At 45.2% G+C, this 16,810-nt stretch overlaps 1 protein-coding gene across 1 annotated transcript; it reads left to right on the top strand.

Annotated features, from left to right (window-relative positions):
• Positions 1–3,962: 3,962 nt before the first annotated feature.
• Positions 3,963–13,428, top strand: MYG1 (MYG1 exonuclease). Its single transcript, XM_075591819.1, has 7 exons — positions 3,963–4,214; positions 5,530–5,642; positions 5,724–5,883; positions 7,863–8,012; positions 8,462–8,584; positions 8,699–8,880; positions 13,154–13,428. The coding sequence occupies exons 1-7, from the start codon at positions 3,993–3,995 to the stop codon at positions 13,323–13,325; spliced, it is 1,122 nt and encodes a 373-aa protein (XP_075447934.1). The 5' UTR covers positions 3,963–3,992; the 3' UTR covers positions 13,326–13,428.
• The last annotated feature ends 3,382 nt before the right edge of the window (positions 13,429–16,810 follow it).

Here is a 16,810-nt window from a genome sequence, read left to right as displayed (position 1 = left end):
TTGGTGGTGCACCTGTAGGCAACAGGACTCCTGAGTCTCCCGCATGATGGTATTCGGGGATGTCAAGCCAGACAGGTATCTGAGGTAGTGGGTGTGAGTCCTACTTACATCACGTGCAGCGCCTCCACCTCATCAGCATCTATGCGTATGCAGGTAGATGGTCCTGATGAGGAACTCCTTCTTTGTGGTGAGGTCCCCAGGAGAGTAATTGCAGACTCACACCATGGGGTTCTCGTTAAACAAGCCATATTTATTGTGCGTGGTGATAAGGGCCAGCTGCCCCTCACAGTCCTTGTCTCAGCCGCACATTGTTCCGTGATTCCCTTTAAAAGGTACGCCCTCCCAATGGAGTGGGATTCCCTCTCCCCGCAGGGAGATCACCCCTGTGCCAGGTCCCTGGACACAGTTGGCCTTCTCTGGCTAGATATAAAATGATGCCACTAGTTACTGCACTAGTGGGCACCTTGAACTTGCTGCTTCACCTTCACCTTGAACATCAACCCGCAGCAACCACACGCACTAACTTTAGGCAGTGCAGTGCCTTATATACCTCAGGAAGCAGGCACATCTCTGATGTCACTAACTAGGGACTCAGAGTATGTAGCCACTCCCATCCATACATAAGGCACCTCACCAGTGTGTGAGGGCAAACCTCCATGATTACTGCTGGTATTCCTGTAACTTAACAGGTTTTACTGCCAGCAGGAGAGATGATAGTAGACATTGTTATGCATGGCTACACATATATGCATGGTTATGGTTACCGATAGTAAAGCTACTGTTTCGTTTACATGCTGTGTGAGTAGTATTGTGTTATTGTCCTGCGAGGCACAACTCCCGCTCTGCTGGGATCCATTGCAGGTTGAGGCGCTGCATCTGATAAGATATAATCCATACATATACATTGCCCCAGGCTCTCCGTGGCAGAGGCTTAGGCCCTGCGAGCCAACAGGTTATACAGCATTGGTAGTTACACTGTATTCAGTAGGAAACAGGGCTACATATATTAATCCGTTATTGGTGTCCTTTAACTATATAAGGAGTAGAGAAGAATTATACATAACATGTATTAACCCCTGGATTCATATGTTGCTCTTGATTAGACAAACCAGTCTCTGGGTTAATACAAGGGTGGGGGGGGGGGGGAAGCAAGAGATCAAACCGATTGATGTTTAGGCAAATTATTGGAGTAGGTCTCCTTGCTAATCCATGTAGGATTAGCAATAGTGGTGGATTTCCAATTAGACCCGGGCCTCGGATGGCAAAATTTGAGGGCAGGAAATTTCCCTTCCCCCTCCCCCTACACAGAGGCCCCGCTGATTGCTGGGGAAGAGAGTGGGGCCTCTGTACAGTTCTTACCTTCTCCTTCGTGCCGCCCTCCATAAGCCTCAAATGACTGCGACGTCACATTGCCATGGTAACGGGACATTGCGGCGTCACGTTACCATGGCAATGAGACGCCGTACGATGTCGCAGCGTCATTTGATGCTGAAAGAGCGCGGCACCAGGTAAGTGCCTAAGAGCGACGGTTTTGTAAATCCACCACTGATTAGCAAGGAGACCAACTCCAATCGTTTGCCTATAAATCAGATTGATATCTATCCAGATTGTGTCGTTGGATCACCCAGACTACATACACTTTACTTGCTCCGGACAATCCCTCTTAGATTAAAACATACTCCTGAGCATAAATGCCTTATATACAGCCGCTTTAGGCCTTGATTATACCAAGTGCTGCAAGGCGGCAGCGCTATTCTGTGACATCACCCAGCGCTATTCTGTGACATCACCCAGCGCTGCCGCCAAGCAGCATCTTGATTATACCTGGGAGGGAGAGCAGAATAGGCTGGAGGTGTGGCAGAGGCGTGTCCGTAAGCGGTTCGCCCTCATTGGATGAACCGCTCACGTGACACGGCCGTCGCAAGAAAAAAAACAAATTTCTCTGTCTCTTCCCGAGCCGTCTGCTTTGCAGTACGGCGTGCCGAGACCGTCGCTTGCGGTATAAGCACTTTCATTGGATGTAAGCTACTTGTTTTGGCGCTGGGCGGCGCGCTACACGTGACGCCGCACGCATTTTTGGGTATAATCACGGCCTTAGACTTAATTTCAAATGCCAGAACATTCACGTGAGGTGATATATATTTTAGAGCGTATTTATTGTGCTGCATTACAAAACATGTGCATTGTAGCCTGGACTCCTAGAGCAGGGTTTCCCAAACTTTTTTTTCCGTGACCCGGTTATTTTTGAACTTCTCCTTCATGACCCACTAAAAATGTTATCGCCTATTGGGCCTGCACAGACACACACACAGTCACTGATACACACACACACACAGCCACTGACAGACACGCAGCCACTGACACACACGCAGCCACACAGAGACACTGCTACACACAAACACACACACACACACACACACACACACACACACACACACACACACACACACACACACACACACACACACACACACACACACACACACACACACTGATACACACACACACACACTGATACACACACACACACACTGATACACACACACACACAGACACTGATACACACACACAGACACTGATACACACACACACACACACACACTGATACACACACACACAGACACTGATACACACACACACACACAGACACTGATACACACACACTTGGAGGGGGGCCAGGGACTGGGTGGGTGGGTGGCAGTGACTGGGTGGGTGACAGTGACTGGGTGGGTGGGAGACAGTGACTCGGTGGGAGAGAGTCACTGGGTGACAGTGACTGGGTGGGGTGACTTACCTTGCCGCTGGACACTTTCCCCTGCTGCCCCCGATATCCCCTGCTGCCCGGGACGGGAGGTGGGCTTGGGGGTACGGGAGATGGGCTCGGAGGGGGTGCCATAGGAGGTGAGCTCGGGAAGCTGGCCACGGGAGGAAGCAGGCCGCAGTAGGAGCTTGTACTTCTCCCTCCGTCCCACATAACGTGTGGGCCGCAGAGGAGCTGGTACTTCCTCCTCCGTTCCACGTTGGGAGCGGGGGGGAGGAAGGGAGTGGGCTCTGCTTGCCCCTGCGCATGCGCGTGGGACCGCGGGGGGAATCGCCGCCATTTTTTTAACTTGAGGGGGGGGGGGGGGGAAGACACCGCGCGGCCAGCCTCGCTGCGACCAGGTAATTTTGGCGCCAGGGGACGGGAGACACCGCGCGGCCAGCCTCGCTGCGACCCGGCAATTTTGGTGCCGGGGGACGGGAGACACCGCGCAGCCAGCCTCGCTGCGACCCGGCAATTTTGGTGCCGTGGCCCGGTGCCGGGTCGCGACCCACCTTTTGGGAAACGCTGTTCTAGAGTATGATGTGTAGCATTCATATGATTGATTTCCTTATTTGTGACGCAGCTAATGTATAAGGGGGGGATGACCAGTGATCCCATTTGGAGTCCATAGGCAGGTTTAATATTTGTAAGAGAGTGAAACCTAACTTTCAAAACGTGTTTTTTTTAATATATTTTTTTAATTATAAACTTCAATATCATCCTAATGCGTTATGCTTTCTCTCTCTATACATATACATTGTAAACTCCTTGGGACAGGGACCTCTTTCCTATTGTCAATTTGTCTTTATAAATATTTACTCGTCATACAATGTTCTTGCCCTCCCTCCCACACTGTATTGGCACCATGCAAATAAAAAATGATCATAATATATACATATATTTCTTTATTAGTAGATTTTCACGATATATCGATTGGGAAATAGAAGAAACATAATACATAAGAAAAGAGGTTATTGTTGGCAAAGCTATTGTTTCATGTTTTAACCAAATAGAGGCATATGGCCCTGCAATCCATGACATGGTCAAACACTGCAGCCCCTGCTCTGCCATTTATAGCACAGCACCATGTGCAGCCGGCCTGAGTCTGTTGCCATGGAGACAGCCGCCTCCGGAAGTGCTGTGTGCGCTCTCTTGTATTTCCGCCGGGGTTCTCGCTCTCTGGTGCTGGATGCTGTTGCGGTGCCTGCGCGTCTGTGCTGTGTCCGTGGTCTCCGGCCGCCTCCTCTCTGCTCGCACCAGCTGCTCCTCACTGATATTGATGCCTGAAGAGCCGAAGCGGCCTCGGCGGGAAGAGCGAACCATGCGGCTAAAGATCGGCACCCACAACGGGACTTTCCACTGCGACGAGGCGCTGGCGTGTTACCTGCTGCGGAGACTGGAGCAATACCGGGTGCGGGGCAGGGGAGGGGGGGCACAGGCTGACTTTCCGGGGGAGGGGGAACGGACGGACTGCCCGGGGGGAGGGGGCACAGGCTGACTTCCCAGGGGAAGGGGAACGGACGGACTGCCCGGGGGAGAGGTTACATACCCTCTGACGGCGGGAACACAATGTCACTAATAGAGCAGATCTGGGATATTGAATGAGTCATTTATTCTGATTATTTTGGGGTAAGGTAGATGTGATGACAGAAACGGCTCCCCTCACGAAAGTGGGGAATAGAGACTGCACACCCAGAGAGACACGTCCCCTAATCCAGTGACTGTCAGGATATCACCATGTGGTATCACAAGAATGTATTGAATCAGGCATTTTTTTTAAATTTAAATTGATGTGAAGAAATAAAACCCAAATGATAAAAATATGAGCAAATAATGCGTATAAGATGTTTTAAGTAAAACACACATGTAAACATCAATTGAATTAGAAGCATGGCTTAAAATGTGCATGGTGTGTCACATTGTGTTAAAATATTAACAGATGGGTGCCATTAAAGAGGCGGGGATTACTCCCCAATATAATATGATGAGGTAAGGGATACACAGTTACCATTGCGAATTGGGTGAAAACATTAAAGTGATTGGAAGTTAATGCATCATTTACTTTACATTACCTAGCTTTGCATCATATTAAACAGAGTGTGAGACATCAAAGCAGGTTTGGACTTTGTCATTGGTCCCTTCCTATTACACACACGCTGCTCACACATTGTGCAGGTGACAAAAGTACCTTAAAGGACACATCTCCTTATACACACCTCATCCCCTCTTCTCTGACTAGAAACAATTCCCTTGCACAGCACTGACTATTTTGCTTCTGTCCTACTAGGATTGCTAACTGTCCCTAATGTAGCATATGAGTTGGTGAGGACTGGAGATGTACAGTGAGAATGGAGAGCAGGTTAGCTCCCAATATAGAGGTTGTAGACTGATAACTGCAGGAAAACCGTTTGGCAGTACAATGTCAGCCACGTTCAGATGGCTTTTTCACAGTGTACTTCAACAGGGTCCCTACTTCTCTTGTTTGAGAATTGTTAACTTCATGTCCTAATGCTTCAACCATTAGAAGGTGGTAGAGATGTTAAGTCTCGTGGCCTCGCATACTGTAGTGGCGTGTGTGTGTGTGTGTGAGTGTGTGAGATTAGAGCGAGATTCATCATGTTGTTATAATACACTCACAGAAGCACTTGCACAAATTGGCTGCTGTCTGTATGTGTGCATATCGTGCTGTGTGATAGGCTGCCTCTCACCTGTGCCCCATCTTTTAGGATGCAGAGGTCGTCCGTACACGGGACCCACAGCTGTTGTCCCAGTGTGATGTGGTGGTGGACGTGGGTGGAGAGTATGATCCAAGCAGGCACCGCTATGACCACCACCAGAGGTTAGCCTGCCACTGAACCTATGTTTATCTAGCGCCGTTACTCTGTTCTCTGCCTCAGTTTCCCTTCTGCATACACCACAGATCCTTCAGTGAGAGCATGCACAGCCTGCATCCTGACAAGCCCTGGGCCACCAAGCTGAGCAGCGCCGGCCTGGTATACGCTCACTTTGGGTCTCAGATCCTGGCCGCCATCCTGGGCACAGAGGAGGGGGACCCCATCATCCCTGTGCTGTACGACAAGGTAACCAGAGACTTGCACATACTAGCGCTATCAAACACCGGCTCTTATTCAATTATATTTACTTTATCATAGCAACCGCAAATAAAAAGCAAAAACGTTACTTCAAAGCATAACCCTCCTTTCAGCTAAGAGCACGTTGAAAAAAACATATGAAACCAAACCAGCAGCATTTTAATGTCCTTACAGGCTTCACAGGGTGACCGTTCTGACGTGGACAGAGATGTTGATACATTATGACGTTTGATACATCTATATTTCTTTGCATTGATAGGTGCTCCTTGTTTTATCTCTTCATGTAATTGTAGAATCCGTCAGGCGGTTTTCTGCCGCGCGCCTGTGTTTGTCAGTTAAAGGGGTAATCCCACATAGCTGGTTAAAAAAAACATTCTTAAAACAATTTCTGTGTAATCGGCTTCTTGACAAAGATTCGGTCATCCTTAAAGTATCTGTTTTACTTCTTTACGTCCTGTGCAAAATGAATGTTGCTCTTTCTCCAGGTGCACTGAGCGGAGGCATAGCTCCTTGATATTGTTTTGTTTAATTAATGATGGTTTTATTGTTCCTATTCAAAAAAGGACCAGACGAAATAAACAATTTACCTCTAGTTTTGAGGACTAACATCGTGACCACCAAAATATATTAGATAACAATTGTAAATACGCACATCTTTTCTTTACCATGGACAAGTCAAAAGTTTAATAAAGGAATACATTATGCAGAAATGCCTATACTTAGATTATCTATCTATCAATCCGGAGCCTGCTGCCCAAGCTGGATGAACTAAGGGCATGGTGCCTTATGCACAAACCCAAAGCCATCGTTCTTACAGAAACATGGCTAACCCTTAAAACCCCTGGTGCAAATATTGCCATTCAGGGATATTCCATTTCTAGGAGAGAGAGGTCAAAGAGAGGAGGAGGGGTGTTATTTTATATTGCAGACACCTTACAATTTACACTGGTAAATTGCCCCCCAAGCCCAACCTCTTTTGAAATCCTAGTTGGCAAAATCTGCCTCCCCTTTTCTAAGCCTATCTTGGTTGCTGGCATCTACCGCCCCCCTAAAGCCTCTCTACAGTCCCTGACTGATATTACCCAGTTTCTTGGCTCCATTTCCTCTCTGAATGAGAAGAGTGGGATGCTAGTTCAGATACAAGTCACTTCCAAACCCACATTTCCAAACCCACACGGCCAAACCTGGAATTTCACAACCATTCCTTGCTAGACTGGATTCTCTCCTCAAATCCCAGCAGAATCTAATCCTCTGGCATCCTTCCTGACACTTTCAGTGACCATGCAATAGTGTACTGTGTAAGGAAAATTAAACCGCCCCAATCAAGCCTTAAAGTTCTCCTCACTAGAACATGTCAGTTTGTGTCCTCCCCGTTTCTTCATCTATTTGGTTCTCTTATGGGGGTGTGCACAAAAACCCCAAATGTCTTCATGAAGGGACAGGACTAAGCAATCCATGCTCCCTGATGAAAAGAAAATCCAAATGTTTAAGAATATTGTGCAAGTGATTTTATTTTCTGTAACGATGACTGTGTGTTTGTTTATGGGAGAAAATGACATGTGTAAACTTCTTACAAAACTCGTTTTTTGGTGTGATTAGGTACGAAGCAGTCATCTGGGTAACCATAGAGGTTTATTCACTACAGAAGGGTAGCGCTAAGTGCACAGTAGGATGATCAGTGAAGCGCTATGTACATTAATGGTGCTATATAAATAAAGACAAACATACAATAACTGAGTTGAACCCCTCCCACTGTAGGGTAACATAGTTAAGTACAGTGGAACACATGGACCATTTTAATTGGTCCTAGCAATACAATGAGACTCAAGGCCACTATGACCCATGTTGTCTTTTCTACATGAGGATGATGCTTACTAGCGGCGCACAAAGGTTGTGAAAGTCAGGAATAAGCTGATGCATGAATGGAGGGGATAGCACCCTGACTGACACACGCTTCTGCCCTTCAGATGTATGAGAATTTTGTTGAAGAAATTGATGCAGTAGATAATGGAATCTCGCAGAGCGATGGGGAGCAGCGCTACAACGTAACCTCCACCCTGAGCTCCCGCGTCGGGCATCTCAACCCTCGCTGGAATGAACCGGAACAAGACACAGAGGTACTGGCTGGGCAGGTTGAAGTTAATGCGGCCATACTTTCTATGGGCCCCAAGCAGGGACTGGTAGATTTTCTGCATGTTTCTAGTAAGACGGTAATGGGGCAAATGGAGCAACGGTCTGCAGAATTGTACTAAGAGCGTGGCAGTAGGGCTACTGGAGTAAACTGAATGAGGAAGTGGATAATTGAGCAATGTTCTGCAAATCTTTGAATGTGCCTGATGTGGAAGTTGTTAATTTAGTTTAAGCCTGGTTTACTAAACCATGCAAGTGCATTTTTAAGACTGTTGAAGTGTTGTTGTTTTTTTCTGTAAATTTAAGCTATGCTATTAAGAACTATACCAGATAGATACATCTGCATTTCTCGTCTAGAGATGTACAGAGCGAGGTCTGGGTTTTTCTCTGTTCCTCTCTTTCTCTGAATCTCTCTCACTGAAGATCCCTCCTGCAGGCTGGCTTTAAGAAGGCAATGGACCTGACTGGGACAGAGTTTGTGTCACGTCTGGACTTTTACCACCGTTCATGGCTTCCAGCTCGTGCTCAGGCGGAGGAAGCCTTAAGGAACAGATTTCAGGTAGCTGTGACCTCTTGCTTGGGTTCTCTCGCAGGGTGACGATGGGAAGTGATCATACCTGGCACATGGTGAGGGTCTATCTGTGTAGTGACATACATTGTGTCTCGGTCACAGGTGGATGACAGCGGGATGGTCATTGTCCTGGCACAGGGTGGGTGTCCTTGGAAGGAGCACCTCTTCCAACTAGAGAAGGAGCAGAATCTGGAGAAAGACATTAAGTTTGTTCTGTACCCTGATCAGAACGCAAAGTGGCGGGTGCAGTGTGTACCCGCTGGACCCCACACTTTCCAGAACCGGTTAGTATTCTTCCAAAAAATAGTGTGTCTCTAATTGGTAGAGACCAGGACTGATGAGGGCGCTTTGAGCACTAGGACTTTAAAACCATTTTTTAACCAAAATGAAAATACTTACAGTAATGTTACGTCACTGGTATTGTAAATGATATAGTTTGGCCCAAGCTCCTGACTTGCTTTACAAACAGTATGGAAGCTGATAGATTGGAGTAGTGAAAAGGTGGAATTACTCAACCACGTGTCTACAAGTGGGAGCATCTTTAACGTGCGGTCTCGGCATTGTGCATCACTAACATTTACTTGGTACATTAACAAAAATGTAAAAAAATATATACTTTTTTTTTTTTACTTTTTTGTGGGTGAAGAGGGCAGAAATTTAAAAAGGAGTGGGTGCGGAATAAGGAGAAACTGCCATCATTTACCAAGAATGGTAAAAACCCAAGACAGGAAAAAGGAATAAGATAATTGGCAAACCTATATTTTAGTAATAACTGGGCATATCTGAATTCTATACATTGTGATTTTACTGTTTGGGTTAATACGACAAAAGAGGATTCTCGGGGTAGTAAGACCATTATCTGTTAATCCACGGATCCAGGTTTTATAGACTTATTTCCATAACCATCACTTCATCAATCCTCTGTCACCATATTTTGTTAGGGGCTGATGAGGTCTTCCAGGCTGCTGAAATCGAGCATCTAGCGGCTATTAAATTATGGGATACTAATTTAAGGGGTCGGGTGAGTTTAAGTTCTCTATTGGTTTAGATAGTATGATTATAAGAGAATCGAGAGGAATAGTAATCCCCACAATATCTTCTGGCACGTACGGCACCCAGCTAGCACAGGACGAGGGTTAATACTGACGCTCGCAAGCGCTCCCACTTTTCACCTCCGCAAAGGTCCGTCAAATGGATAATATCTCCTCCATAGGATCAATACACAACCCGCAAGCTGCCCAACTCTTCACCTCCGGAAAGGTCCCTCAAATGAGTTCCATCTTTCCTCAAGCCGTCCCCATATACCACCGCCACAAACGGCACACAAGTGGGCATGTGACTTAGATATGCAACCAGGGTTAATACACACGGCTACTCTAGCCAACCCCCTTTTCTCCTCCATAAGGAACCAGTGAGTTAACATTAACCCCTACTCAATTGCAAATCATATCTATCAACGGCCACCACCTGAGGGTATGCAAATATGATGAGATGTCAGATTAATATCTGCCAGGGCCCCATGTCCCTGTTTTATTATAGAAAAAAATGATGCACTTTAACACACCAAAATCGGTTGTAGCATAATGTGTCCGAATACATAAAATACATACTCCAGAGCGTGCACCAGTTCATTCAGGGCCCAAAGCATGACTTATTAAATGTTTTAATATATATAAAAATACAGTGCTTAGGTTACAGAAAATGTATTACAAAAAACATAGTTACAATATAAGGCAGAACCGCTTCTTAAAATAAAAGGGTAGAACAGACAGAAAATCCTATACTTTGCCAAATGCTATGGATTTTCCCCAGGGAGGTCGCTGGTTCAGAATATGAGGTCTTGCGTACTTTGTCCAAAACATGCCCCTGGTGAGATCTGATTATTGTAATACTTGCCAAGACTTAAATTCAATTTTTCACATTGAACACAACCTAAACTCAGCCCCTGTCGTAAATCAGCTGTGAGATTGACAGTTTTACGACAAAGTTAAACGCCTCCCACTAAGTAACGTTTAAAACTCCTTTTCCATATCTAAATGTACTCATAACTTCACTTCTGTAATACTTACACACACGTGACACACCAATACATTCAGGCACTCATGGCAGACACAGTGAGACTAAATATATAAGTATATATTAATATCTGTTTCCTAGTACCTGCTAGACCTGACGTGTCTGTAATCATTATGTGCGACTCGGTTCCACAGATACACACATGTAATTTTTAGCATGTTCAGTAGAGAACTTCACATGAGAATATAATTTAATAAGGTCACTTTTGGTTTGATACCTTCTGTAGCCACGCATGCCCCTGGCCATCCATACACCCCCTGCCAATAAATGCTATGAAGCTTAGCTGTAAATAAAACTATGTTTACAGACAGTTGTCACAGGGGCCATATATTACACCCAAGTCTCCAGACACTGTCCTTATCTCGACTATCGGCCATATACAACCCATCTGGCCCTTTTTTAAGTGAGCCATACAGGATAACCCACCCGTTAGATTCTGTTTGAAGCACAGCAACCACCCATGACCAGACTAGGCTTGTCATAAACACAATATACAGTGTATATTGTATTTCTAAACTCACTGTAGCTCATTAACCCCTTAAGCACCAAAGGGATTAAAATACCTAAAATCTCATGATATTATCATGACATCTTTAATTGGTTTCTGAATCACTTTCCAGTACCACAATGTGTTTTCTAGGTCTGACTCTGCCTTTTGGGTGTTTTAGGTATCAAATATCTTTTTCATGTGTTATTGTTTGATTGTTATAACAAAAACATAAAGTCCTGGTGCAAAAGTATCAGAGAGAATACAAGTCCTTCCTTCAGAAACAAAGGGGGGGGGGTAGAAAAATGGATTCAGGACAGTCCTGTTCACACTGTTCTTATTTTCTTTATGGAAGATTCTCTTGTTCCAGATCTCTAATCCTGATGCTCTGCAGATAAAAAAATACAAAAAACCATTGCGCAGTACTTTCTGAGAAATGGAAACTTCCCTCCCCAGCTGCAAGCTACTTACAGCAAGGCTGTAGGGAATGGACCTTGATTGGTATCTTTATCTTGGGAGTTCACTGCAAAGCACACTGCATCACTCCGCACCACGCTCTGTCCTCTGGTATCTATTCTGGCACTCAAATTAAGAGTGCCCAGTGGATATAGAAGACAAACATGGTGCAAATACCGCTGATATAAAATGTATTAAAAACACACAAAAAAAACACCACAAGGTGTCACACTCACATTTGAAATGTGATGGTAAAACCATCTACAACGTGCCGTCCGCTGCCTGTAGGTGCCAAGCTGCATACACTAATAGCTGGGGTTGGATCCCTTCCTCCTCGCGGCCGCGACTCCAATAGGATCCTTCCCCGATGTTACACTACTATGCTGCTGCCCTCTCCCTACATGCACGGAGTGACGTCACCAACAAGCTCCACGCTACGCGTTTCGTAACTATCGCGTTACTTCGTCAGGGGTGTGGAGCTTGGATGCGAACCCTATCTATATATAGCATGAAACATTTGAACCGAGTCTGCGCCAACTGCGAATTCTAATTACATCACACATGAGTTAATGGACGTCCCCTCTGCTTGCGTCGCAGTGACGATGCTGTGGTATGCAAATCTATACTAAAACGCCCATAGTGACGTGTATCTCCTCCCATCACCTCCTGAGCCTATCATGGAGCTAATGGGATGGCACTAATGCATGCCCCCTCCCTATGATACACGCCGCTTGTTAAATCATAACAGAGTATGGGACCCATTACTGTATAATCATTGAAAGCCCTGATGTTTGTACTTCTATGCGCAGAAACAACAATTCCCCTGCAGAACAAGTATAATACTCCTTCATTTCCTCTAGCCTAGTGACACTCTTATCTCTGACAGAATTAATCGGTCAACTCGGTGATAGTTTGAGTTATAAGTGGCCTGCTTTTTTATAGATAATTTGCGGTTTATCTGGGAGGATGCTGTTGAGTTTAGGATCGCCCTATGTTATGTTTTTGTTACTGAATGCTGTGGTTTTTTTGTGATATTTGCCTAATGTAATCTGACATTTTCTAATTAAGCAATTTTGTGCCCCTATGATCAACTCCTGGAGAAACGGTACCGTTCCTGAATGCACGTTTTGGGGGGAAAGGGGAAATTTAGAAAGTCTAAATGCTGATGCTTATGCACCTTTTTGGACTCGAGTAGATTCAGTCCAAATTCCATCACCCTGCTTTTAGTTTTTTTTTTTTTTCTGCTAAGGAGCCATTTTGAATATATTTTCTGAATCTGTTCCATGTGCGTGGCCTCATAGGCCTATGGCTAGCACACCACCCTTCATGACTACTGCACTCTATGAAGGCTCACTGCCTACGTCCCTAGTTAATAAAACCGTGCTTCCCCATTGGCAAACTTTGTAAGCAGTGGGGAACAGTGACATTTCTGTTGAATGTTTTGCTCACCAACGTTCAGCCGATTGTAATAGTGAATCAATTCTGTACAAGCACGGACATTGGCAAGATGTAATTATGTTGCTTTTTTTATCTCTCAGGCTCTCTCTGCCGGAGGATTGGCGCGGGGTACGTGATGCAGAGCTGTCCTCTCTCAGTGGGATTCCAGGCTGTATTTTTGTTCACGCCAGCGGGTTCATAGGGGGAAATGAGACACGGGAAGGAGCACTAGAAATGGCACGACAAGCCCTGAAATCCCCCAGCTCCGCTTAGCCTGGTGCAGATCATGTCACACACACCGGTGCCTGAGGCAGCTGAGGGAAACTGGCCCATTGTATTAATATCATGTGACATCACTAAATATTTTTGTATTCAACTCCTCTCTGGTCAAAATTGTGTGCGTGCGTGCGTGTGTGCCCTGGTCAGGAGCTAAAACTGTCTGCTCTTGTGCAGTAAAACGAGGGGGATATGGAGAAGGAAGTAGGGAGAGATATGTAAGCCAGTTTCATAAGTGCACATGTGTCTGTCAGGAGTCACCAGTGTGCTTCCCTGAGGAGTGGGAACTAGGAGTGCAGCAAATAGTAGAAACGTATCCAGTAAACCAAATAAAGTTGGGGTACAAATTATTCAGGCCACTTTGCTGCCCATTTAGTAAGATTTTTTTTTTTTGTGGGCATTACAATATCAGTGCAAGTTATGCAAACCTTCAAAAACAAAAAAAGAGCGTCCTACTGAATGTATGAAGACTTTTTACATATGCCGCATAATTTGTTGCTAGAAATATTTGACACATCCCTCATGTTGAAGACCTGATTGATTGCAATCTAAATGAAAACATAATTGTGTAGGTATTTCTTATAGCTAATATAAGAAAATATCAATGATTTGCTATTATAAATATTGCACTATATCTTTTTATATAGGGCCCACAGTATACTCTGCACTTTACAAAAGAGACAATATAGTACAGGGGATTTATAATACAATAAATGCAACAAGCAAAATCAGACAATAGAAAAGGAAATCCCTGCCCCGGAGAGCTTGCAATCTATGTGGTTTGTTGCTAGACTTGGAGACAGCAGGTGAGGGAATAAGTGCTGTAGCTGACATTCCAGAGGGCGCAGAAGGTAGGGAAACAAGTAATAGGTATTAAGTTAGATGGGTTCATACCCGTGGAAGGGAGGAGGTGTGGTTGAGAGCAGGTGTCTATATGGCTGGATCCAGGATTAGGAGAGCAATCCCCAGCAGCAAGAATTAAAGGGAAAGGAGGGACGAAGAGGATTTAAGAGATTGCTTTTTATTGAGGTGTGCAAAGGTAGCTGGGATAGAGGTATGTAAGTAGTCGTGCAGGAGAGATGAAGAAATGTGGATGGGAGGAGAGTGGGGAAGGTGGAGAGAGTAGAAACAATTACAAAGGAGTGAGGAAACGGCAATAGGGAGGGTGTGGTGGAATGCAGTGCAGGTAGGGAGAGAAAGGTAGGAGAGTTACCAGGTATTGGAGGATGTAAGGAGTATGATTAGCAAGAGATGCATAAATCAGGTCTGAAAGGGCAGTGTAGGTAACGAAGGTTAGAAGTAGCTATGACAATAATAAGTTTAGGATACTGTTAAGTATAAAAAAATATATATATTTTAAGTTTTTTATTATTTTTTCAAGCAGTGGTATACAGAGATAAAACATTTAAGGGTGCTGGGGGGGGTGGATACAAAAAAATAAAAAAATGGGTGGGTTAGGGGTCGGGGGGAGCAACACAGTAGGGGAATAACATTTCTTGCCGAGAGAAAACATTTTAGGGAAAATGTTGGGGGGTTAGGGTAGGGGTGAGAAGATAGCAAGGAGAAGAGAGAAGGAAGGAACTACAAATTAGCGAGTTCACAGATATTCTGCTAAACATTGTTTTGAATTAAAATATAAGGTCAATATAAAAGCTTCTAAATCTGCTATAGAGACCATCTCTGGAGAGCTTGTGTAGTACCAAAAAATGTGTTTTTAATCTGCCTCCCTGGTCAACTATTGTCCTCGCTTTCTATTGGCTAATCTGGGTTAAGGGACAGGAGGGGGGAACAAATAAAAAAATTGAAGGAAAAAAAAAGAGTGGCCATGGATGTGTCTCTGGGGAGACCCTCCTAAGGCACGTTCTATAGTGCCGGGCGCGGATTTTTAGTTGGCTGACGTTAGTCAGCCTTTCTATACAAAGGCCGTGCGCGCGCACGGCAGGGAGAGGGGAGCCGACAGCGGCGAAGATGAGGAAATTCATCTTTTCGCGCTGCTGCCTGCGCTCAAATGCATGTATGTGTGTGTTTGTGTGGATGTGTGTGTTTGTGTCAATGATTGCAGAAGTAAAAAAAATATATATTTATTAAAGTTTTTTTTTTTCTTTAAAAAATCTTATCTAGGACTTCCTGTCACTCACACAACCCATGCACACACATATACACACACATACACATTACCTGCAGCTCGCGGCACGTGCACGCGCGTTCGCATAGGCACGTGCGGCCGCACGTGGTATATAACAGCCCTTATGCTCACCTGCCCTTGGGGAGAAAAAAAATCTAGGATATGGGAGGAACAAAAAAAAAACAAGGGCAACTGTCTAAAGTGACACAGAAATAGTTGGGGGGATAGCGGCCAGCACTCCAAAAAAAAAAAAACCCCCATCAAACCAGGCCTCCAACCCTGGGCCTCTCCAGACTTTGGGCCTAATGTTTAGATATAACTAGGCTATGGTCCTACCAAAAACAAAGACTACACTAGTGAACCATAAATGAATCAATATAAAGTTGGACCTGAAAACATAATACAATAATTACTCAGACCCGGAATATAGCTCTGGTACTCAATTTAGGGTTTGATCCCAGCTTCGGATAACTATTTGGCTGGAGAGTTCGGGTGGGAGGATCTTCTCGTGGGGATCGTGGACCAAGATGGCTCCGAGGTCGGAGAATTCTCGCTTCCTGGTGTAAATCCAGAGAAGAGGGGAGTTCAAACCTAGATATTCGAGGAAGGCCTCCCCGTCGTTGGGTTCCTAAGTGTCTGAGGTCTTCCGTTTTTAACTACTAAGAGACCAAAGGGAAATGTCCACTTGTACTTAATATTGTGGTCTCTTAACTTTGCCGTCACCTCGCGGAGGTCTCTTCTTTTGGAGAGTGTAGATGGCGCCAGGTCTGCGTAAACCTGTAGGGGTATATTTTGAAACTTGAGATCTCTGGTACCTCTCATCGCCGTGCTGAAAGCTTCCTTTGTTTTAAAATAATGGAATCTCAACACCACGTCCCTTGGTCTGTCTCCTGGTTGAGGTCTTGATCTTAGGGCTCTGTGGCATCTGTCCAGGGTAAGGGACTCCTTTGTAGAGTCAGGGAGAGCTGACGCTAACCAATTGCTCATAAATCCCTCAGGTCCGTTACAGACTCCGGGATCCCACGTATCTGAAGATTATTACAGCGGTCTCTATTTTCCGCATCCTCCTGTCTGTCTTTGATATCTTGGAGCTGGGACTTCAATTCTTTGAGCTCAACGTCCATCAGGGATTGCCGGGTGATTGTAGTGTCAACCTTGGATTCCAAGGAGCTAGTGCGTTCTCCTAAGGAGGATATCTCCTCTTTAAGATCCTTCACCGCTCTTTGCATTAGAGATTCGATTTTGTTGTAGAAGAAAATTAAATCATTCTTTGTGGAAAGATTTTCGATCTCTACCCCTGGTTCTGAGTCTGGGTGATCCAGGACCACTTCCAACTCCCGCCTGTTGCGGTGTTGGG

This window comes from Ascaphus truei, chromosome 3 (assembly GCF_040206685.1).
Source record: "Ascaphus truei isolate aAscTru1 chromosome 3, aAscTru1.hap1, whole genome shotgun sequence".
Classification (NCBI taxonomy): domain Eukaryota; kingdom Metazoa; phylum Chordata; class Amphibia; order Anura; family Ascaphidae; genus Ascaphus; species Ascaphus truei.
Note: the sequence above shows the minus strand (reverse complement) of the source record. Positions and strands in the feature narration are given on the sequence as shown.